Raw genomic sequence first — 22,720 nt, 5'->3', positions numbered from 1 at the left:
TTGCGAATATCACGCTAGGGATTTCAGTCATGTGCATCAACAAATATATCAAATAAGGAAACGGAATTTTTCGGAAATCAAAATAGACAAAAATTTTACCTATTCCGAATATTGGCTCCCAAATTCCGATCCTTGAACAACTACGGCTACTCGCAACGTGATATGGTAATGCTCGGCGAGGCTCACAGCTCGGAGTTGGATGTCGGGACTGGATTTTGGTGGTGTTGCGGCTTGAATGGACAGCAATCTGTTGTTGGGCGTGGCACGGATCGAAGCAGCAATGGCATCACGAAGGACTCAAGTGAGGCAATGGAACTATGTCGGCAAGGGTGGCATCCGACTTGCGGGATTCGTGGGGGTCTTGGACGCGCTGTTGCGGCGGTCACGTGAAGACGATGCAACGAAGATGGAGTCAAGGTTTTACGGGCAGCATCGTGGAGAGAGAATATTTCGTTCTCTCTCTAGTGCGTGTCGTTGATTCTTGCGGATTCTCCTTCAAGGCTTCTTCAATGTATAGACGTCTAACCTGCAGAAGAAGGATTCTCCAGTTTTTATCTCTCACGTGTTTCCCACTCACGTCCCCTCTCTGCACCTCTTCAGAATTTCAAACAATCCCCTTTTGACTTTTTTATGGCTGCTCCTCCGAAGACCCCCGACGAATGAACCCCAAACCAAAAGGAAAAATCTCCTCTTCTTATGTTCAAATTTCTGACCTAAAAAAACAGAGAAGAACCCCTGGGAAAACTTTTCTTTTGATTTTGACCTAAAACTCGAGAAAAGCCCCCGTGTATTCTCTATGTGGCCTCGTACACGGTTGCTTTTATAGGGGGTGAGAGATAAGCTTTCGATTTTCCCTTCAAATCTACATCGCAATACATTTTCACCAACCGATCACTATTGATAAAAATTTAAGATTACGATAAATATTTTCTCGAAATCCAAATCTCGCAAAGATAATATCTCAATATCGCAATATATTTTTTTACCCATTTGCCCTATCTAAAAAGATTCATATCTCGGAAAAATTTTAAAATATTATATTCCAATGAGATAATTTTTAATTATTAAAAAACGCGGGCTTGGGCCAACCTGCTCGCTTCGTGGGCCTGATCCATCTAATTCGAACTCATTCGCCATAGGTCCAAAATATGCAAATAACAAAATAAATGCAATCTAAATCTAGCTATGCAATTAATATTTTTTTTTCAGGGATAAAAATTAACCCCTAATTTTTTATGCAATAAATAACTAAAGAGATCGCCAAAATTTAGGTGTCAACACTAAACCTATATGCTCATGCAGAATTTTGATTTTTTTTTTTAATTTTTTAATATTTTAATTATTAAATAAATATAAAATCTAAACTATCAACAAAAATAAAGGATTAAAATAATCAAAAAAACAACATGTTGTCTCACGGAGTCAAATTAACGATTATCTTAACTCTAATTATCACACAAAGAGATCAAAATAATTAAAAATCTGATCCGAAATCTTATAGATCAAATTAATAACTATAATGATTTAACAATTAAAATTCTACCAAAAACTCAAAAATTAATATAATTAAAAAATAATACGATGTCTCTCGGATTAAATTAATAATTACGATAATTCCAGGCAAAATCCCTGCGGATAATGCCTACAATATTTATTGACATCAAATATTACAACTTAAATAAATAAACTAAAAAAGAACAAAGCAACGAGATAAAATAAATAAAATAAAAAGAAAAAAATTAAACTACCTAAGGGGGGCTCAAGGAAGACTGCAGCGTCGACGGGGAAGCGGATCGCAAGCGGAGGCGGTGCGGTGGCACGGCGTCGGCGAGGTCAAGAGCAGCGGGCTTTGGCCGCCAGGCGAGCAGGGGCAAAGGCGACGTTCAGCGGCGGCGGAGGCGCTCGGGTGCTCGCGGCTGGGGAGACACCGTCGTCGGAATTCAAGAGCGTTCGGTTTCACTGGTGTAGGCGCGGCAGAGGTGGCGCGGCGACGCGGGGCCGGTGTAGGCGCGGGTGAGGAGCGGACGCGCAGTGATGAGCGGCGCGGAGGCAGCGCGGATGGAAGCGGCAGCGTCGGGTTGCAAGCGGCGCGCGGCGAACTGCTCGTGGATTACAGGCGTCAGGGCTCGGGCTTATGCGCAGGTGGAGGCGAGCTGAGACCCGGCGGGGCTGGATGTCGCGGCGAGACCGGTGCGGTAGGGCGAGCTTGCGGGCCGCTTCGGCGTTCGGGGATGAGCTGCGGTGGCGCGAGTGGTGGCTAGCGCAGGTGTTCACGGACAAAGGCCGGCAGCAGGTGGCGCGGGGGGTGCAGGAGCAATGGCGTCCGACGGCTGTAGCTGGCGAAGCGGCAGCGGTGGAGGCGCGGTGGAGGTGCTGGCGGTGGCGCAGCGGCGAGCGGGCTTCGGGGTGAGTGCTATGCGTCGAAGCGGCAGCGGCAGAGACGCGGAGGTGGCTAGCGAGAGGAGCAAGCGGCGGTGCCGCGCGGCGTCCGGCGCCGGGGTGACCGGCGGATTGCTGGTGAAGCGACAGTGGACGGCGAAGAGAGTGCTGCACGAAGGAGAAGAACAGTGCACTGTTTTGTTTTTTTTTCTTTTTTTATTTTTACTCTCTCGCCTCTCACGTCACTTCTCTCTCCCTCTTTTCTCTGTTCTGTAGCTGACTTTTCTCTTTTCTTGTCGGAGAAAGAAAAGAGAAAAGGCTTTGTCTTTGACCAAAACAGACGAGGCCTTCTTGCCAAAAATTCCTTATTTTCCTCGAATTTTCTCTCCCCGAAACTTTTTGCTCTCAGTTTTTCGAAAATCCCCCCCGAACCTTGTGCAGGTTAGCTCCTTTTTATATTGGTTTCAAATGGCCACTTTTTATGGCAAATTTTAAACTTCCTATGTTGCATTAAATCATGGATGTAAATTAGAGCATGATGTCGCAATCAACTCGATTTTATATCGATTCGTTCTATTTTATCAAAATCCTTGCCCTTTGTTCACCTAATTTTTAAATTGCTTTTGCATTTAACAAAATCCGAATATCCATCAAAATTTCAATTTTCCATGCATAATCAATCAAATCAATTTCCCCCATTTTTTATATTTTTTTCCTTTTATGTGTTCCAATGCAATTTTTATTTTCTTTATTTTCCTAGATTTGTAAAAAATTAGGTGTCAACAATATATAACAATTTTATATGGTTTATTTGATTCCTAGAAATTGGCCGACCAAGAGCCATGTATGAAAATATATTAGTCCATCATGTCTTTGATTCCTAGAGAGTGGATACTATGTGTGGATGAAGTTTGGAGGGAAGTCTAATTAATTTCAGGGTGTTTTAAGTGGTTTTTCATGAGATATAGCTGGTGTCCAGATTTTCCAGATTTGAAATTGGACAAATTGTGATTGAGTTTTCTTGAGTTTACTTAGGATTGATCCTCAATACGTTGACGTATAAGTAGTGGGGTTATTCTCATATGTTTTCTCAAGAAAAAACTAGTTTGAATGTCTAAATTAGTATAATAGACATAGAGGTTGTGATATTAAATCTGTTCTTGAAATACTAGATATAAAGCTGGCGTGTTCAGAATAAAATGAAATGGTTGAATCTTAACATGATTTTGATGTTATTGAATCTCAACTTTGGTTTAGACTTTAAAACAGGGGAATGGATGAACCTTAATTGTAAGATTTATTGTTTAGCTCAATATTATGATTGATTAAATACATTGTTTATTTGAATTAGATAGAAATGTTGGTTGATTTGAATTGGGATCAAACTTCAGTGGACGTCCGATTAGCTGAACGGGACGACATAGATTTCAAGTTCCTCAGCGACGTGTCCGGGCAGCTGTACATTCTCCAAACCAATGTATTTGCTGACTAGTTCGACGACCACGAAGAGTGGATTTACGTGCGGGTTAATAAATTCGTGAAAAATCTGATCATCCGTGAAATAATGGATGGAAACCTCTTTGCAGTTTCTTTATGGATTCGATCCCGACTTAGACGTACCGAAACCACGCGGACAAGTAGGTGGCCGTTCCCTAGGTGGCAACCGATGGGCGTCAAAGCCACCCTATGGAACAGCGACAGCTGGGCGACACGGGGCGGGCATGACAAGATCGACTGGTCGAAGAGCCCTTTCGTGGCCTCCTTCGGGGACTACAAGATCGACGCCTACGTCTGGAAGGGCAATGAAGATTTCAAAGCCCCTACTGGTTTTTTTGCAAAGTGTCCAATATATTGATTGTCAAATAAAACAATTAATTTAAATTAAGGAGAAATCGAGAATTAAATAAAAAATGACACATATTTCGGTCGATGAGAAATTACTCAAATCATTTTCCTAATGGACATTTACTCTACTTTACATAGTATTTCACATCCCAAATCTGGACAGTTGAATTTGATAAGATCTAGGTGGGACTTACGTATGATCTAAACATTTTTCACGATTCGGATTCAATTTATTACGTATCTCGAGCTCATTATAATTTCTTTTTTATAAGACTTATTTATGGTGCGATAGACGGATACAAGATGCACGTCTAACCGTTCAATGCTAAGTGGGGATGTGAGGGTGTGCCCTTCGCATCCATGCCAATTGCAGAACCGTAAAAGTAGCTCATAAAATTAAAAACACAAATGATATGGATTTCATGCTTGTATTAACTTAAAAACAAGTGGATGATAACTTAATTGAGACAAAAGAGAAGTACATGTACCTGTTAGATAGCTTAAAATAAGGAAAATGGCAGAGACATTATAGAATGATTCATAAATTTTATCTTTTTTATGGAAGATTGATTTGTTAAGCAATAAATCAAGGGGCAACGGCGACCACCTGCCTGCTGAGGGCGATGGATCCGGATCTTGCTGGAGTGGAGGGGTTGAGTCTCTAGATAAGGAGGATGCACCTCCAGATCTGGACGCTCACCGCAATCTCGACAGGATCAAGGTGTTGAAGGTTGGTTGGAGCTCGTCAATGTCTCGATAGCGGCCATTGTTAGGAGTGGGAGAAGAGACAAGTACATTAAAAGTGCCAAAAGTTATGTACAACGTTCACCTCAATATCAATTTTTTTTTTCTTTAGATCACTTAAATATCACTTAAACAAAAAATAATTATTTAAGTGTCAACTTTGATCTCGAGTGTTGAAAATTTGATAGGGCAAAATTTTGATATTTTTTCCACTATGTGGCTTGCTGGTGGCGGCCTGATTCAGCATAAAAAGCTTAAAACGACGACGTTTAACGAGTTTCACCTGCCTGCATTACCCAAAACGACTTCGTTCAACAAGAAAAATCAATTTCTTGCTAAACGATCGACAGAAAGGGGATGCGGTAGGGAATTTCTCTCTGGTTTCTTGTCTAGGCAATTTATCAAAACCACCTCAAAATCCGCCGTAACAGAGTCGATCCGTTGCAAAGCTGCAAACCGGAGGCTCAGTTGGATCCATTATCGGCGAGTTCGAATCGCGGTTGGTGTTGCCTTCTTCACTGGCCAAGTCCCTCGAGGCGGTTTCTGGAGCCATTTTGTTCTGATCTACCTAGCAATCGCGTCTAGCAACTTTCCTTTCACAAGTTACGACCAAACTTGTTTTCCCCTGTCTTGTTGAATCGACGGAACGAGGCTCACCGGCCCTGGTTTGCATGCGTTTTGGGCCTGCTCCTTCCTTTCTCGGTGTCCTAGTGTTGTTTTCTGGTTATGGTTAGTTCTGGTTATGGAAGGGTAGTGATGTATTGTTATGAGGTGGGGACGCTAGTGACAAATGGTCTGGTTGAAGATGGATGGTGGATCTTAGAACAACGACGATGGATGCGATGACGAGTTGGTGGTGACTTTTGAATGGTTTGGTGGGCGGCATCGGAGGATGGTAAGTGGCGATGGCTGGTATCGTAAATAAATTTGGAGAAATTATCTGCATTCCCTATTGGAGGCTTGGATAAGACTTGTTTGCTCGTTACAACCGGATAAACTTCATTTATGTCCCCTAATAATTTAATCTCACGCACTATTCTCAATGCCTTTAGCATTACTCGACATAAAGTCCAACATCCTTCTTATTATAATGTATCCAATTTGCTGAAATTTCAAACTTCACTTAAATCTTTTACTTTACTTCCATTTGAGGAAAGGAAGAACATGCAAAACTACTTCCTTATGCACCAGTTACTAGTTTATCATTTCAGATCAAACTGGATTTGAACGCAAGGTTGTGCTGTCCAAAGGAGATGTTCCCTAATAAGTTCATTGCACATGGTGAGTTGAAGCCCCGAAAATATTTTTTCTATAAATAGCATAACTGATCACCAAATATATCACCTTGAACCAACATCAACTAATTCCTTGAGCATCATGAATTCTCTAACCATCATCATCTCTCTTGTCTCTATTTCTCTCTTTCAACCTACTCATGCCCAAAACTCACCCCAAGACTATCTCAACTCTCACAATGCCGCTCGGAAGCAAGTTGGCGTGGCGAACATGACATGGGACAACACACTTGCTGCCTACGCCCAAAGCTATGCGAACCAACGGGTCAGCGACTGCGGCCTCGTGCACTCCAATGGACCTTATGGTGAGAACCTTGCCAAGGGCACTGGCACGTTCACTGGCACCTACGCCGTCAGTTTGTGGGTTGCAGAGAAGCAGAACTACAATTACGACACCAACACCTGCGCGAGTGGGTGCAACTGCTTGCACTACACTCAAATGGTTTGGCGTGACTCGGTTCGAGTCGGGTGTGCTAAGGTTCAATGTAACAATGGGTGGTGGTACGTTGTGTGCAACTACGATCCTCCAGGCAACTATGAAGGAGAACTTCCATACTAGGAAAGACTTTTAGAGTGACAAGCTTACCTATGGCCTATTGTTATATGCGTCATGGGTGTGACATAAAGAATAAAGGGAAAATAAAAACGACTAGCTTGATATGATTATGAGCTAGTTTAGAAAAATATGGATGTATAACATGTTGCTCATAAGAGCATCTTAAGTAGATTATTACTAGAAAATTAGCAATATTTTGCGAATGTTTGAAATGGCTTTTTTAGATTTAAGTGTTCTTGATCATCAACTGATTATCTGCTTTTGTAATGAAAGGATGCATGAGAACAAAGTGTTCTTTTGACATTTACGCTTCATGATATAATGGGAAGGGATGGTTTGGAGTTAAACACACCATAATAAATTACTTCCTTGTGTATATTATCCTGGATACAAATATCCCTCCAGTGTAATACATTGTCCAATTGAGCAATACAAAAAGTCAATATTCTTTCACATTGTGACATGATGTTAGCATTAGATTGTTCTTGTTCTGATCTCAATTCATGATGTTTTCAGCGTGCCCCTGATTTTGATCCTAATGCCAAACTTGAGCTGCTTGATGGCATTCTATTGCAGATTGTTACATTATTGATAGTTGACCTGCGGTTTGGTATATATTTCACGGGCACTTGCCCTAATATAGCCTATTCCGTCCATACTGTGAGTCGGTTTTGTTTGCTTAGCATTTTCGTCACTATACCATGGTGTTATGTATTTTGCACCACATCTATGGCATTGGATGCGGATCCATTGTACCATTGGTTTACTTATTTGCTGTCTCCAATGCCAAATCAAGACATGAGTCTCTTGTTAATTGTACACCTTCCCCAATCACTCCTCAAAATCCCAACGCCAATCTTTTCTCTCCATCTAGTCTATCTCCACCCCCTGTCGAGCCCTACAACCACACGCAGCTCATGTCACTAACGTACGTGCCTCCACTGCCAATATAAATCATGACCTTCTTCACTCCACCATTTACTGTTGGTGTTAACAAGGGATCGTGTCATGCTCCGTTCACCCTCTCTCCCATATCGCTTCAATGTTGGTCGATGTCCCTACTTTTGCATAGCTCTTTCTCCCTTTCTCATTTGAGGGCAGCCAAGCTTGCTCGAATGTCAAGTTTATGCCTTTGGTGGGTCTCAAGACCTCGCGTTGAGCTCCTCTCATCATCTACAATCAAGTTGTCGACGATGATGAGATCAAAAGGCAATCTCAAGGTTTGGGGATGCCTCCTACATCTATCCTATCCATTGAGATTTCCATGAGATCTTAAAGGCCATAATGGCTAAATCAGGTCATCAATGGTGGTTTGGAGACCTTAGAAATTTGGCGGTGAGAGAAGAGACAGTGAAGGAGAGAGTGTTTTGGGTCAGCAAATAGAGAAAGCAAAGATGGTCGTAGATGACATGAAGGAGAAAGTAGTGAGATGTGGAGGAGGCGACCGTGATGATGGGTGGCCGCAACGGCCGCAGACGGTGGCTAATGGTGAAGAAAGAGAGAGGGTTGGTTGAGTGGGAAGACTTGAAGAGGATAATTAGACATTGTAATAAGCACACCGACAAGTGCAACAAATATGCATCCATGTTCCCTTTTTGATCATGTTCCATTTATGTCTTTGTTAACTCTCTATCTCTATCGACCAAAACAAAGAAAGAAGAAAAAGTCTATAATTTGATGCCATAGCAAAGAAAAAATATAAAAGAAAAGGAGGTTTGGAGAGGAGGTAAGGGAGTCTCACACGGTGGCTGTTGGTGTGGGCAACATGACCGCAACATAATTTCGTCGGCAACATCGCCTAAATTTGATCAAGCATGGCTTCCAATTGATAGTGAGGTCACTCTCAACAGCAACATCGAGAGTTAGCCTTGACCCCGTGATCTTGTGATAAGGTTGCCTCCCTCTCCTTGCCTTTGGATTTGATCATGCTAGATCTCCAATTGATTGTGGGCTCTCGTTTATGCACGACATTAAGAGTTGGCCTTGAGCTCGTGACCTCACAATGAGGTCACATTCTAATACACAAGCATGCACAGAGAGAGAGGTAAGGGCAATGGCCCAACCATGATAATTAAGCAATGCATCAATCCACATTGGCATCGGAAACGAAGAGAATCGGGCAAATAAGCAAATTCATCAAATTTTACATGATTACTCGGTGGAAATAGGTGGACTTAACTCCATACATCCACTTTATAAAATACAATTATGAAAAAAAACACATAATTGGTATGGGTAGGTAGACTAGTTAGGCAGACATTCATGTAAATTTGCTAGCACTACATTTGCACGATGATTTTCTCTACTAGTGAAAAAGTTCCAAGAGAAAACGAGAAAACTAATTTAGCTACATACCCATCATCCTCTCTTTGGCTTCGTAACTCACCTTGATCAAGTGTAATTTCCTTATTGCCTCGGTCATGCCCATCTGTTCTGGTGGTGATTCCATCGAACATGCGACTCCAACTTCGAATACAGAGATAATGCAATGTCTAATTTTCATCTCTTGTTGTCGATCACCAGCTTCACAACAAACCCTTAAGTCTAAAATGTCCATTGCTCGATCCGGAAGAGCCATTCGAACAAAGTTGTGGAGGTTAAGATGGTGCCCGAAGGCCTCTTCAGTGGGTCTCTTTCCTGTGAACATCTCCAATAATAGAATGCCGTAACTATATGCATCCCCAAGTGTGGAAACCTTGTGTCCCATGCCATACTCTGAAAATTTCATCAAAACATTAATAGGAACGAACATACACTTTTTCTTGAAGTTAATTGTTTAGAAAAAGCTTCTAAGTCACATGGGATCATGGGATTTTGCTTGATGTCCATTTGCAAGAGCTTGCCAAAGAAAATTGTTAGGGATCATGCCTGTCACACCCAACATAGAGAGATGACTTGCAAGCCCTCACTCATTTCACAATCGGGCCCACTATGCATGGAAGAGGCCAAGTGATCCTTTGAGCAAGGCCAAGGGTCCCAAAGCCCCCTACTGGTTTTTTGCTTTCATTTTTCTCTGTTTAATTTTTCGTTTAGTTTACTATATATGGCTGATGTTTGGCGCCTGTTGTATGAACTCTTATAAAGTGCATCAACCATTGAGAAATGCATTAATGGTAGAGAAATAGAATTTTAGAATTCATAAAATGCACCAAAGGTCAGTTAACAATGTATAAACTCTTCTTCTCCAAAACTACTAAGTGCAACAAAAGTTGTCTCATGTTTGCTACACAAATTGCCTAAACTACAAAAGTGGCTTTGTCCTCTAGTAGGATACGGGTGAAAATAGAAAAAGAAGAAAATATGTTGGGTGAAGGCCTTGGCAGAAGTCTAACTAAATTTGAATAGTTGGTATTTTGACTGGAAACATATGGGATCCACGTGAGGCTCGTCATTTTCATGATATAAATTATGTTTAATATCTATACCACACTTTCTTTTATGCAAAGACGAGAAAAAAATGCCTAAAAGAACAGGCAAAAAACGAACACAGTGGGGAGAAAAGAACAGACTTAGGGTGATTTGTTGATGGTGATGGATTTATACTTGTAAATGCGTTAATTTGTCTTAATATGCTCTGACCAATAAGTTTAGGGAAAGTGATAGTTGGGCAGAGCCCATCGTGTTGTCAATTAGTGTATCCTCCAACGGTTTCTGGCATAAATGTCATGTCATCTAATATATTTTTCTAATATTAAATTATTGGACATGAAAGGGTCTGCCATAAATGAAAAATTACTTATTGTGAAGACCTTAAGTCATAACATTCCAAAAGAGATTTGCAATCTCTTTTAATGGCATGAACGTGATATGAGACAAAATATGAATTGTAGAAAGAAAATATAAATATGAGATGATACAATATGCTTAATCTATTTATTCACATGGATTCACAAGTTGTCTAAAAATTTTCCACTCATTGATCAAAATTACAATGGTTTATTATCATCTTAATTTAAAAATACGATTAGGGCAAGCTACTATTAATCTTTTCGTACAAAAATATACGTATTTTCTTTTTCTGTGGAAGCTATTAGTAGTGGAATGAGGAATTGAGTTGTGAGAAAGAGGTGTCAGAGCATACAAATCATAACATAACGTCAAGAATAATTTTTTAGTCAAACTTTTGGCACTCACATATAACTATCGCAATTAAATAAAAACTAATCAAGAAAGTAAGACAGTTTCATACCAGGAGGCACATAGCCGATGGATCCTTTGACTGCGGTTGAAGTTGAACTACCCTGGTCTTGAACTCCTAGGGTTTCGGTAGACACCGTTGAAATGATCTTTGCAAGCCCGAAATCTCCAACTCGAGCCATCATGTCATTGTCTAGAAGCAGATTACTTGGCTTCAGATCTCCATGGACAATGGCTGGATAGCAACCCTTGTGAAGATATTCGATCGCGGTAGCTATGTCAATGGCGATGTTTAGTCTTTGCATTAGTCTCAGATTTCTCGATTCACTACACTCATCTTCTCGTCCTATAGTTCTAGTGTCACGCCCCGAACCCCGAGACACGTGAACAACCCGCCATGGTCATGCAAATGCGACATTCCCAGGTAGTGTCGCCGACCCCAATTTACTTTTTAATGCGCAAGTGGAACGTACTAAGAAACCCCTTACAAGAGCATACGGGATAGGACAGCAGGAACATCAACTCAAAATCAAACAACATACTTACATATATCATCAACAATCCAGGGCTTACATACATCAACCGGATCCAGGGCCTATACACCAAAAATGGGCCAGAGTCTATGCACATCAAAAGAGGGTTAGCCTACACAACAAGGATCAGCCCACCAAAAAGAAGAACGGTCCAGTAACTACTAATTGGACTCGTTCGACGATCCCACATCCTCCACGTCTGACGGCGCAGGGTCCGGAGATGATGGGTTGTCCACCCTACCATCGGGAAGGTCAGCCACACCCTCTCCTAGAAGAGCATCCATCACAACCAGGGGAATGTCAAAACTGTCAAGCGGACCAATCCTAAAACCATTGGCCCCAAAACGGAACCAAGCCCTATACCTATGGGGCACCCTAACATCTTCCGTCTCCTGGATCCACACGGTAGCCCTGATCAGCTCATAGACCCAATGGCTCCCAGGATCAGGGGCGCTGCGTACCTGCTCAATGATCTGCACTGGGAGGCCATTCTTCTCTGGGGGTCCCGCCATCTACGGTCCTGTAATATTTTTCCCCAAACCGGGATGAGACTTTGTCTCAGCAAGTTCACCCCTCCTAAACCCCTATTAGAAAGTAAATACGCCCCGAAGTAGCTTAGCCACAACATCAAGAAGACTTACCTCGGCTTAGCCCTCATCTGCAGGTTAGCACAATTTATATAATTCAACCACGTGAAATTTTAGTAACTCAACAACGAAGGCACAATCACATCATCATAACAATTCAACCACTTGGATCGTCTCAGCAATCAATCGACTCGGCCGATTACATGTCATTCTAGCAAATCAATCATTGCTCTCAATCCCGGCCTTATAGGAAGGTTTAACAATCAGTGGCAATCACGGCCCCACTCGGCACGACCTGTAATCAGGTGGTAATTCACGGCCTCATCAGGCACGACCTCTAATAGGTGGTTAATCACGGCCTCACTGGGCACGACCTCTCGTAGGTGGTTTATCACGGCCTCACTGGGCACGACCTCTCGTAGGTGGTTTATCACGGCCTCACTGGGCACGACCTCTAATAGGTGGTATTTCACGGCCTCATCGGGCACGACCTCTCGTAGGTGGTTTTTTACGGCCTCATCGGGCACAACCTTTCCTAGGTGGTATTTCACGGCCTCATCGGGCACGACCTCTCGTAGGTGGTTTTTTACGGCCTCATCGGGCACAACCTTTCCTAGGTGGTATTTCACGGCCTCACTGGGCACGACCTCTAATAGGTGGTCAATCACAGCCAATCTCCCATCAATTTCTACACTTAGGATTTCATAAAGAATCCCTATAAATCGCAATCACACTCAATTCATCACAACCAATCATCAATTTGAGATTCTACTAGCACAGCAACGATCGGCACGAAATTCTGAGCAACTAGGGTCAAAATAAATTTTCGAGTTTTTTTTTTTTATAAATAATATTTTAATGAATTTCGGAATAAGATATATTATTAAATAATCCAACAATTTCGAAGCATTTATTTAAATCATAAATAAACTCCTTTAAGTCACATCAAGGTTTATTTTAAAAATAAACATACTTAACCATTAAGCTAAACACACTTTACCTTAATTAATCACCTTAATATAATCCACAACTAATTAAGCCAATCTATCCACCTAATCTCAATCAACTTAAGCTAAACATACTTAGGGCATCATTATCTCGCTAATCGCGGATTAGTGAGGTAAACTCACCGGAAGCGCTTTCCGACGGGTCTCCGGCGAAGGTCGAGTCTCCGGCGAAGAGCACGACGACGCCGACGACAAACCTACACGGATCAACACCAAATGAGGACAAATAGGGAGCCAAACCGAGCTTAAAAGGAGCTGGTTCTTGCTGGTTTTTTCCAGCACTAACCGAGCTTCAAAGGGCGGTGGACGGCGGCTGGACGGCGGAGAATGACCGGCGAAGGAAGCTAGGGCTCGGGGCGGTGGCTTACGGCGACGGACGACGGCGACGGAGCTTCGGCGACGACGAGCAGCGGACGGCTTGGAGCTGCGACGGTGCGGGACTCACAGCGGAGACGGAGGCGAGCGGCTCGGCGCGGGAGGGCGTGCGGTCGCGCGCGAGCGAGCGGCGACGGCGACGCGAGCTCCGGCGAACGGCGGGCGAGGCGGCGGCGACGGTCGAGCGGCGAAGGAGCGGACGGAGAGCTTCGGTTCCCGCTGGCTTCTCACACACACTTTCCCTCTCTCTCCTCCAAATTCAAAGGTTGAAGATGATGGGGACAAGAGGGAAGTGACATCCCCACTTTTGGTGAGCCAATTGGCTTGTGACACTTGTCAAGCTCTCCTTGAATTTGGCCTCCACCATGACATCACCTGCTGATGTCATTCTCCACTAATTCAAATCCTCCATAACATCTTCCAATAGGTTCAATTTCCTTTTCCGCCGGGGTCCAAGTTCTTGTACATTCAATTACTTCAATTTCCATCAATTCTCTTCTAATTGAGTCCAAATTAAAGTCCATAAATTAATCCAAGGTTCCTAATAGGGTATGTGACATGACCGGCTTCCAACTTCTAAGTTCAATCCCAATTTTTACGGTTGAATTCAATCCGGTGCGATTTCAGCTCGCCTAATCCATTGAGTAGCTTTTGGGAAATTTTCTTGCATCCAACCCGAGGGTGATCAGTCCCCAAGTCTGACGCGGTAAAATTCCTTAATTACTTCACTCAATAAACTAGTTCCCTCGTGAGTGGCCAACTCTAAGAGACGAACTACATGCACGGATGAATTGCCCGACTCAATTGACTGAAAATAAAATTGAGAAAAATCGGGATGTCACATCTAGGGTGCAACCACTCCTCCAAGCTCTCATTAGCCATGAACTCATATATTAGAGCTTTGAAGTCATTGCCACAAAAGTCCACATTCGAGTAGATACTTAGTATCTTCACGAGGTTTCGGTGTCTAATGGTTCCTAGAGTTCGACATTCGGAGATAAAGCTCCTTGAAGCACCTCTTTGCATTAGATTGAGCACCTTCGTCGCCACCGTGGCACCTCCATCAAGAATCCCCTTATAAACCTTGCCATATCTCCCTTTACCAATCAAATTGGTCTCAGAGAATCTATTAGTCGCTCTCAGGAGTTCTTCATAAGAAATCCTCAAGAATTGGTTCTTGAAAAATAATGAAGAGAAGGCATTGGTTGTCGTCTGCTTCTTTTTGCGATAAAAGATAGACAGACATAGGAGCAACAAAGCTAAACATAACGAACTGCCAGCTACCACATATATTACTCTGGCCTTGGTTGAAGAAGACTTCTTAGAGCTTGGTGATTTACAACGAGGAAGCTTCAGACCGGGAACACCTCCACAGAGTTCCGCATTTCCATAAATCGATACCGAACTTGCATTAAGAAAAACTCCACCCTTTGGAACTTGTCCTTCTAGTTGATTGAAGGACAAATTCAAGTACTACTAGCTCTGCAAGAAAGCTTGGGATTGGACCAGAAAAATTATTATTGGAAAGGTCCAGCACTTGTAGACCCCGTAATGGACGTAAAGCTTCGGGGAGTTGACCTTGAAAAGAATTAGCTTCTAAGTAAAGTCCTTCCAATACCAAGCACTCGCTGATGGATGCTGGAATTAAGCCGGTCAATCTGTTGTAAGATATATCTAATTTGCCAAGATTCTTTAAAGATCCAACTTGCAATGGAAGAGATCCACTTAAATTATTATTTGCTAAATTAAGGAGGACCGATAAGGAAGAAAGACCCATGATTTCGACAGGAACTGAGCCAATAAGGTTATTGTTCGAAAGACCAAGAAAAATTAGTTGCTTGCAGTTGCCGAGACTCTGCGGTATGTAGCCTTATAAAATGTTGGAGGAAAGGTTAAGGACATTTAACAACGTAATGTTACCAATTGAAGACGGTATCTCTCCAGTCAACATGTTCCCGCCTAAACCAAGTTTTTGCAAGTTGGAAAGTGCTCCGATGGAATGAGGAATGCAATCAGTTAAAAAATTATTCCTTAAATCCAAGAAAGACAAGTTGAAAAGATTTCCGAGGGCTAAAGGAATAGATCCTTGGATCCGATTGCTTGACATAGAAATCCACTCAATGCTGGTGGAGAGATTTGAGAAGGATCTCGGCAACGATCCGTGAATCAAGTTCCCTGGCATCCCGAGAGTGTTTAAGTTGGAACAATTAACTAAAGAAGAAATAAAACTCAAGTCATCCTGCAAGTGGTTATGATCCAATTCAATTAGATAAAGGTCCTTTAGCCTTCCTAGATTTTTCGGTATTGGCCCATGAAAACCGTTGTTGATAAGGAAAAGTTGCTCAAGACCTGTGGCATTCGTTAACGTTGATGGAATCATCCCGGTGAACAAGTTATTGCCGGCGCCAAGGAAAGCGAGAGAAGGAGAAGTGGTGCCGACATCATTGAGAAAGCTTCCCCACAACTGGTTATCACCAACACTGAATGTAATAATGTCAGACATGTTTAAAATCCCTGCTGGAATCTCACCGGTTAGTTTGTTGGAAGATAGTTGGAAAAGTATCAATCTCTTGAGTCTGGACAATTCCTCAGGTATTTCTCCGCTTAACGCATTTTCTCCCAGTGAGAGCCGTTGTAGCAGCGAGAGGTTTCCAATCGAACGAGGAATAGGACCTACAAGATTGTTCCTATACAAGCCCAAGCCTTTGAGTCTTGTTAAAGAACCAAGATCGGAATGAATTCCCCCCACAAGTTGGTTGTCTATGAGATTCAGCATCTCAAGGTTCAAGCAGCGAGAAAGATTGGAGGGTATCGGCCCGCCAAATAAGTTGTTACTAAGAACAAGAACACGTAGCCGAAGCAAGTTGCCGATCTGTGGTGGGATTTCGCCATGTAAGCTGTTGTTCTGCAGAAATATGACCCTCAGAAAAGAGAGGTTACCTATGTGAGGAGATAGAAAGCCGTCCAAGCCTTGTGATCTCAGGACCAGAGATGTGACCCTCCCAGGATGTCTTTTGCTGCACAAAACACCTTGCCACTCACAATGATGAGTAGAATCATTCCAAGAGCTCAAGACCCCAAATGGGTCTTTGTGTATTGCGTTTTTTAAGAAGGCTAACTCGAACCGATCCATTTGGTTTTGTGAGTATGCTTTGGAGATTGTGATTGAGCTCCACCACCACAAGAGAATAGAGTTGAGAATAAGAAATAGCTGCTTCCCCATCTCGTCCAGTGATCCACTTTCAGTCTGAGCTGAATTTATAAACCTCCTCCCTCTATGCACAAATCAATTATTGACTAACTCCATCATGGGAAATTTCGTAAACTTTCTCTCTCCTGAAGACCGAAGACTGAAGATTGAATAAATTATTATAAAATAATGTGGAAACTAACCGAATCTTGTAATTAATTAATGTAAAATCGCAGATAAAATAAATGAGAAACAATGAAGAACTCCTGAGATTTCCGTGGTTCAGTCTGGAAATCGATATCTACGCAACTGGAAGAGTAAGCAGCTATAATTCACTAAAAATTGGAGAAAAATAGAATTATAATTACTTGCAAGTTTGAGTGTTTTCCACGCCTTGATTACATCTAAACTCACAGTGTTTATTAATAGAATGACTTATTATGTGACTTGCGTCACGAAATCCACCGATTGTAGAACTCCGTGCGATCAAAGAAAGCGTTACTGGTGCGTCCCCTTTCTTTTCTTCTCTAAAGAGAGAGTCCTCTCGTGCGGGGATATAAAATAGAGACTTCAGCAGTACGTCTTCTTCAGGATATTAGAAAAGGCCTAAAACTGGACGCGTTGAGTGGAGTCCGACTAATGTTTGCTCCTCGGTTAAACTTGGATATTTATCTTCAACAGAACCAAACCTTCAATACATTTAATAGTTAAGTAGCACCGCCCAACAAATCAAAATATGATACTGATTAAAAAGGAACACCATATTTTGAACAAATCAGAATCCTTTAAATGAGTTGGGTCTCGTACCTAGTTCAAACTCAAGCTATACTGTATTAACCGGTGCCTCATATTTCCCATCAATTTAATAGCGATTGGGAAGAGGAATAGGATAGTGTCACGGGCCTAGAAATGGACGACCCGAGAGGTTCCCCAAGGTCGACTCCAACTCGCCCGTGGACTTCCTGCTGTCACTCGGATTCCCACCAAGCCTTCTCCCCGAATTGCAAGGGCGGGCGAATATGTCATTAAGCTAAGATTACGGGAGTCTATTCCCTTTATTTATGTCGGTAGTTGGTAGACGACATTATGTCGTTAGTTGAGGCGGTGCGATCTCGTCCGCCGATAGCATTCTAGATCGATGGTTGTAATCCGAGGCCCTCAACTATAAAAGGGGTGTCCTCCTTCATTTGAAAGCAATCCACTACTTCCGCAATAGAAAGCAAGTCTTCTTTCCAGAGCTCTTCTCTCTAGATACTTTCTCTCTCTACGATCCAGGTAAGGCGAGCGAGTGAGCGTTCGACTGTGTAAGGCTTGGCTTAGGCGCTTTGGCGATCCATTCCGATCCTAGAGTGCCCGAGTCGCCGCGCGGTCACGATCCCAATCGATCGGCCCGTGACAATAGCGCCATGTAACTTATTTCAACAGAAATGGCATGTAATTGACGACAATTACCCCATAGGAAAAATAAAAAAAGAGAAATGGAATAAGCTAACAATGCATATAACCATAGAACAAGAGGTAGACTAATGAAATTTGGGACATGTATGTTATCCTAGCACGCATGCCCTTTTCTCTTTTAGTCCTTAAATGAAACTGCTTGATGGTCTCCAAAATATCATTAGCCTTCATCCAAAGGCTTCATGGCCTTGGAAAAGTTTTCTTAGCCGTAGGATTTGAATAACAAATAGAGAACAGACTTGTTGAACCAACTCATCTTATATGATTAAAATTGCAATTTTATCATTCCAATGTCACTAGACCTAGAAGAGAAAGATTTGTAAGAAATCAAGGAGAACAGAGCGGAGGTTTGGGAATATTTCCCTTCTTCCAACTTTGCTTTTTATTCAAACGTCACCTCGCCTCATATAGCTGATGTTAAGGGTTATACAGGCATTTTCATTGTCAGTATGGCCAAGAAGTACAGCCAAAAAAGCATATTACAGATTGCACGGAATATTAGACGGCTGGCAAAATTTCCTTTAATTTTTTTTCCAGAAAATTTCCTTTAATTGAGCTTGCCCCATTTATCACTTTTCCCCTTTTTACAAACTAACGCCGATTCCACTCTTATTTGACGACATGCTGTACAGCACATAGTGCACCACTTCATTTACCGAGAAACTCTAGTAAAGTCTCAGTACATGTAGTGCTACTCTTATTTTAACGTCTTGCTTGCTTTCAAATTTATGATAAAAATAAGAAAAAGAAATGTCATATACTGAGATTATTTTATGAATTTGATGTGACATATTGTTATTAGTTATCGAATATGACTTATAGTCCACACATAGTATGTTATGCGGTTTAGTGTACTAATATTAATTTATAGCATAGCATCGTCTAATAGGAAACACCATAAAAAAGTTGATAGTAATAACAAAGAAGAAAGGGAGGACAAAGCCAAATAAAGGACAAATTAGTGCTTCATGTTCCCTGTCAACTATGGGAGGATTGAGAAATCCATGGAGACGAAGACTGACAATTCCATCGAATGCATTTTATTATGTTCTTCTTGTTGCTACCCCAGCTCATTATTACATCCATTGTATTCAATTGATCTCATTCAATTGAAAACATGCCCGACTATACTTACAAATCACAAATATTCTCTTCAAGCGACAAGTTCACGAGATTTTATTTATTAGGGGAAAAATTCAAATAGAAAGTGATCCTTACAAGGTGTTATGTACTACCGAAATTCTAGCTACATTCTATCTACAAACATAGTACTATGCCAGAGCCAGAGTTCTAACGAAGGAAGGAAGCCCAAATTTTCAATGTATTCCCACTTCCAATATGCTTAGCATTTAGTGTTATTACATGGAGAAAGATGTCATCCGACAAGGAAAGTATTGTGATTTTTAGTGAGGACATTGGGCATATCTCCCTAGGGTTCTTTTCACCCTTCCCTCATGGTACTAATTCGCAATTGGTCAAAAGTAAATGTGTAAAAGGATGAGATGCCTTTAGGTCTTGAAAGAAGATCTACAAGGATGTTCCCCTCTACTTTAATGAATTTGGTTTCCAAATAGTATTTTGGAAACTATTTTGCCCATTGAACAAATTGAGGATGAGAAACTATTTTGGCTTTAAATTTCACCATCTAGGGAAATGATGAATTTTTGCTTGGACAAAGAAATGATAAACAATAAGATGGAATTCAATTTTCTTGATTTCATTTAACAGCTAAGGTTTCTTTGAGTGAAGAGTGGTAGTGAAGTGATGTAGAACAACATGCAAATGCCTTTATGGTAACATTGGAGCATCAGAAGAGCGGACGGTCCCACAAATCAAAGAAGACTGTGTGATCTTCGAGATTACAAATGGGTTCCGTTGATTTCCGAGATCTCGCAGATTTTAGACACGGTTTGCAAATTTTCTAGTTGTGTTTTGATTAGTTTCCCTTTTATCAATATCTTTTCCTTAATTTTGTTATTTGATTTCAGTTATTTGGTTATTCTCTAGATGACGACCTCCCTATAAATAGCCGCCTAAAATATTGTAATCTGCACTTCATTATTCAAAATAAACACTATCTTTTGGAATTCTTTCCAAGCATTACTTCCTCCGCGTCATGAAGTTTGATAGGTGAAAACCGTCCTCTCTTATGTTCATAGATGTATCTCTTTCCATCAATTTCTTCAAGCAAAATTGATGTCCAATACTTTTCATTATCATCAGTTCGCTAAATTTGCTTGTGGTGAGAATGAACTTGCAATGTGGAAGATGCAGCAATTCCTCCTTTAACACCTCAACTGCATTATTGTGCTCTCCTTTCCATTGGAGTGGATTCTTCTTCAAGAACTTTTGCAAGGGGTGCAAAAATTTAGAGACTTTTGGGATGAAAGTTCTAAGATAATTGACAATCCTAACAAACTGTTGAACTTGTTTATGAGAAATATTCTGATTAGGAAACCTCAAGAGTTCTTGGTCAATGTGTTAATCGAGGTAGTATGTCCATTGGAATCATGTGAGTCCAATTAAGTTTAGATTATGTAAGTACCATGTGGAAATTAACCACCCCATTTGAGAACTAATTGACATGAACCCACTTCATTTCCTGAACATATAAAGTGTCTAGAGAAGTAATGTTTTAGTGGGCATAGTGATACAAGTATTTCAAGAGTAATGTCACAGGTACTTTACTAGAAAGTTCTTACTAACTGACAAGGCGGCTGTGTGGCTTGCGACGTACCATCAAATTGGTGTGAAGTCGGCAACCAAACTGACGATTATATTAAAAGGGAAAATAAACATAAATGGGGTAGGATCAATTAGGAATAAGTTCATTGGATGTTCTAAAATTTTTCACGAAAGTGCAATTAAGTCCTAAAACTTTCAAAATGTGCAATTGAGTCTTAAAACTTATCAACAAAGTGCAATTGAGTTCTAAAACTTTTAAAAAGTGCAAACATGTTCTAAAACTTATGTTTTCCCCTTTTTTTTTACAAATATTATTCCTATTTTGATTCCACACTTAATTGATTACATGGAGATAGCACGCCATTTAATTTAGTAAAGTCTTAGTACCTGTAGTGTTATTCATATTTTAAGGTTTGGTTTGTTTTCACTTTGACCACAGAAACAAGAAAGAGAACGTCCAACACTAAGACTGTTTTATAAATTTGGTATAATAAGTAATGTAGCATGTTATTATTAAATATGGTTTATTGTCCATTTATAATTTGCAATGTAGCACAGTTTAATAATATTTACTTGGTCAATATGAACACAAAGATCAAATCATCACATGACAAATCAACTAACTTTTTATATAATGACTTTCTTTTTTCTCCTTTTCCAAAAGGCCAAGATTTTCCACATAATCTCTTTTTGAATGAAAAAGTGACCCAACAATTTTATTTTATTTTTTCTGGTCGAATGAAATGGATTTTGGGCATCTTTTCAATCTAGAAATGTGAAAGCAAAACTCACTTTTATTACAGCAAAATTTTTTATTTTTAATTTCTTTAATCGTGGTGAGATGCGCGAGTGTCGGGATCTTTATCATTATTGAAACAAAAATCATTTTTATAGTTATTGAGTGCGGTGCATCATGCAATTAGTCCAATACTTTTCCTGCTCAAGTCATCAAAGCCCGTGGGAACTTCCTTTGGCCCCTCAAAAGAAATGTACATGAGTCATGTTGTGAAAAGAGATTGCGTCCCGTGCACTTGGATTCAAGAAAATTTTAAGTGATTTTTGCATTAAAATATTCTAATTGATTCGCTAAAGCTCTGGATCATTCTGTGAAAAGCAATCTAACCTCTTTGTCACTGTTTAATACGACACACTATCCATGGTACCAATGAGGGGAAGAGAGACTAGAGAGCCTATTTTTTGGGAAAATTTTATAGTTTAATATTTTTGTGGATTTTTGTTTCATTTTTTATGAATTAAAAAAGATTAGTTATTATATTTTGGGTGTTCATATTTTAACTTACTTATGAGCTTATTCAAGTGTTGGGAGAATAATTAAAACATCTTCTATATTAATTATTAATCTTTTGATTATATTTTTTAGTTTTAATATATAATTTGACCAGTTCGATCCACATTATTCCTGAGATCCCGAAGATGCTAAAGCTGAAGGTGCGGATTGGCTCGGAAAAGAATAAGGGGGAATCCTAAATTTCAGCCTGGGCCACTTCAAACCTGAAAAAGTCGGCCGTCTGATCTAGGCCAAATTGTTCTTTAGATCTTTTTTTTTTCCACCCCTAGAACAAATTGTTCTGTGGGACAAAGTCCTACACCTCGGGAGCTTATTCTTGAAACTTTTAAAGAGGCAAAGTGCAATATGGTGAAAAGCATGTCGTGAATCCATGGGGCCATCTCTAGATTTGTTGGATTGTCTATATGGAAGGCATCATCGAATTGCTTCAACGATTGTCAGACAAACTTGAATGGCAACTCCTAATGATGCTTGAGAGCACTGTGTAATTTTGAGAAGAAATTATGGTGGAATAGAAAACTTAATTTATTTTAATTGATCTTGCTCAATTGATCTCTTTCCCCCTTTTGACAATCTCCATTCTAATCCTAATTCCACACTTATTTAATGACATGGGTGCA

General features: G+C 40.8%; 3 protein-coding genes across 3 annotated transcripts; 1 reads left to right on the top strand and 2 right to left on the bottom strand.

Moving 5' to 3' along the window:
• The first annotated feature begins 6,342 nt into the window (after positions 1-6,342).
• Positions 6,343-6,850, top strand: LOC104441552 (basic form of pathogenesis-related protein 1). The gene has a single exon (XM_010054700.3). It carries the CDS (start codon positions 6,346-6,348, stop codon positions 6,820-6,822), a length of 477 nt encoding a protein of 158 aa, XP_010053002.2. The 5' UTR covers positions 6,343-6,345; the 3' UTR covers positions 6,823-6,850.
• A 986-nt stretch (positions 6,851-7,836) lies between these two features.
• LOC108959218 (putative receptor-like protein kinase At3g47110) lies at positions 7,837-11,261 on the bottom strand. Its single transcript, XM_018872660.2, has 3 exons — positions 11,009-11,261; positions 9,206-9,534; positions 7,837-7,992 (listed from the first exon to the last, which is right to left on the bottom strand). The coding sequence occupies exons 1-3, from the start codon at positions 11,259-11,261 to the stop codon at positions 7,837-7,839; spliced, it is 738 nt and encodes a 245-aa protein (XP_018728205.2).
• A 4,067-nt stretch (positions 11,262-15,328) lies between these two features.
• Positions 15,329-16,681, bottom strand: LOC104443044 (putative receptor-like protein kinase At3g47110). The gene has a single exon (XM_010056407.2). It carries the CDS (start codon positions 16,679-16,681, stop codon positions 15,329-15,331), a length of 1,353 nt encoding a protein of 450 aa, XP_010054709.2.
• Between the last annotated feature and the right edge of the window lie 6,039 nt (positions 16,682-22,720).

The sequence above is a fragment of the Eucalyptus grandis genome, chromosome 7 (genome assembly GCF_016545825.1).
Source record: "Eucalyptus grandis isolate ANBG69807.140 chromosome 7, ASM1654582v1, whole genome shotgun sequence".
NCBI lineage: Eukaryota > Viridiplantae > Streptophyta > Magnoliopsida > Myrtales > Myrtaceae > Eucalyptus > Eucalyptus grandis.
Note: the sequence above shows the minus strand (reverse complement) of the source record. Positions and strands in the feature narration are given on the sequence as shown.

Coding starts and splice junctions, on each gene's coding strand:
- LOC104443044 (XM_010056407.2), bottom strand. CDS start 16,681: ATGGGGAAGCAGCTATTTCTTATTCTCAACTCTATTCTCTTGTGGTGG.
- LOC108959218 (XM_018872660.2), bottom strand. CDS start 11,261: ATGCAAAGACTAAACATCGCCATTGACATAGCTACCGCGATCGAATAT. Junction 9,535..11,008: donor CATCGGCTATGTGCCTCCTG/GTATGAAACTGT, acceptor TGAAATTTTCAG/AGTATGGCATGGGACACAAG. Junction 7,993..9,205: donor GGAAATTACACTTGATCAAG/GTGAGTTACGAA, acceptor ACTTGATTGTAG/ATGATGAGAGGAGCTCAACG.
- LOC104441552 (XM_010054700.3), top strand. CDS start 6,346: ATGAATTCTCTAACCATCATCATCTCTCTTGTCTCTATTTCTCTCTTT.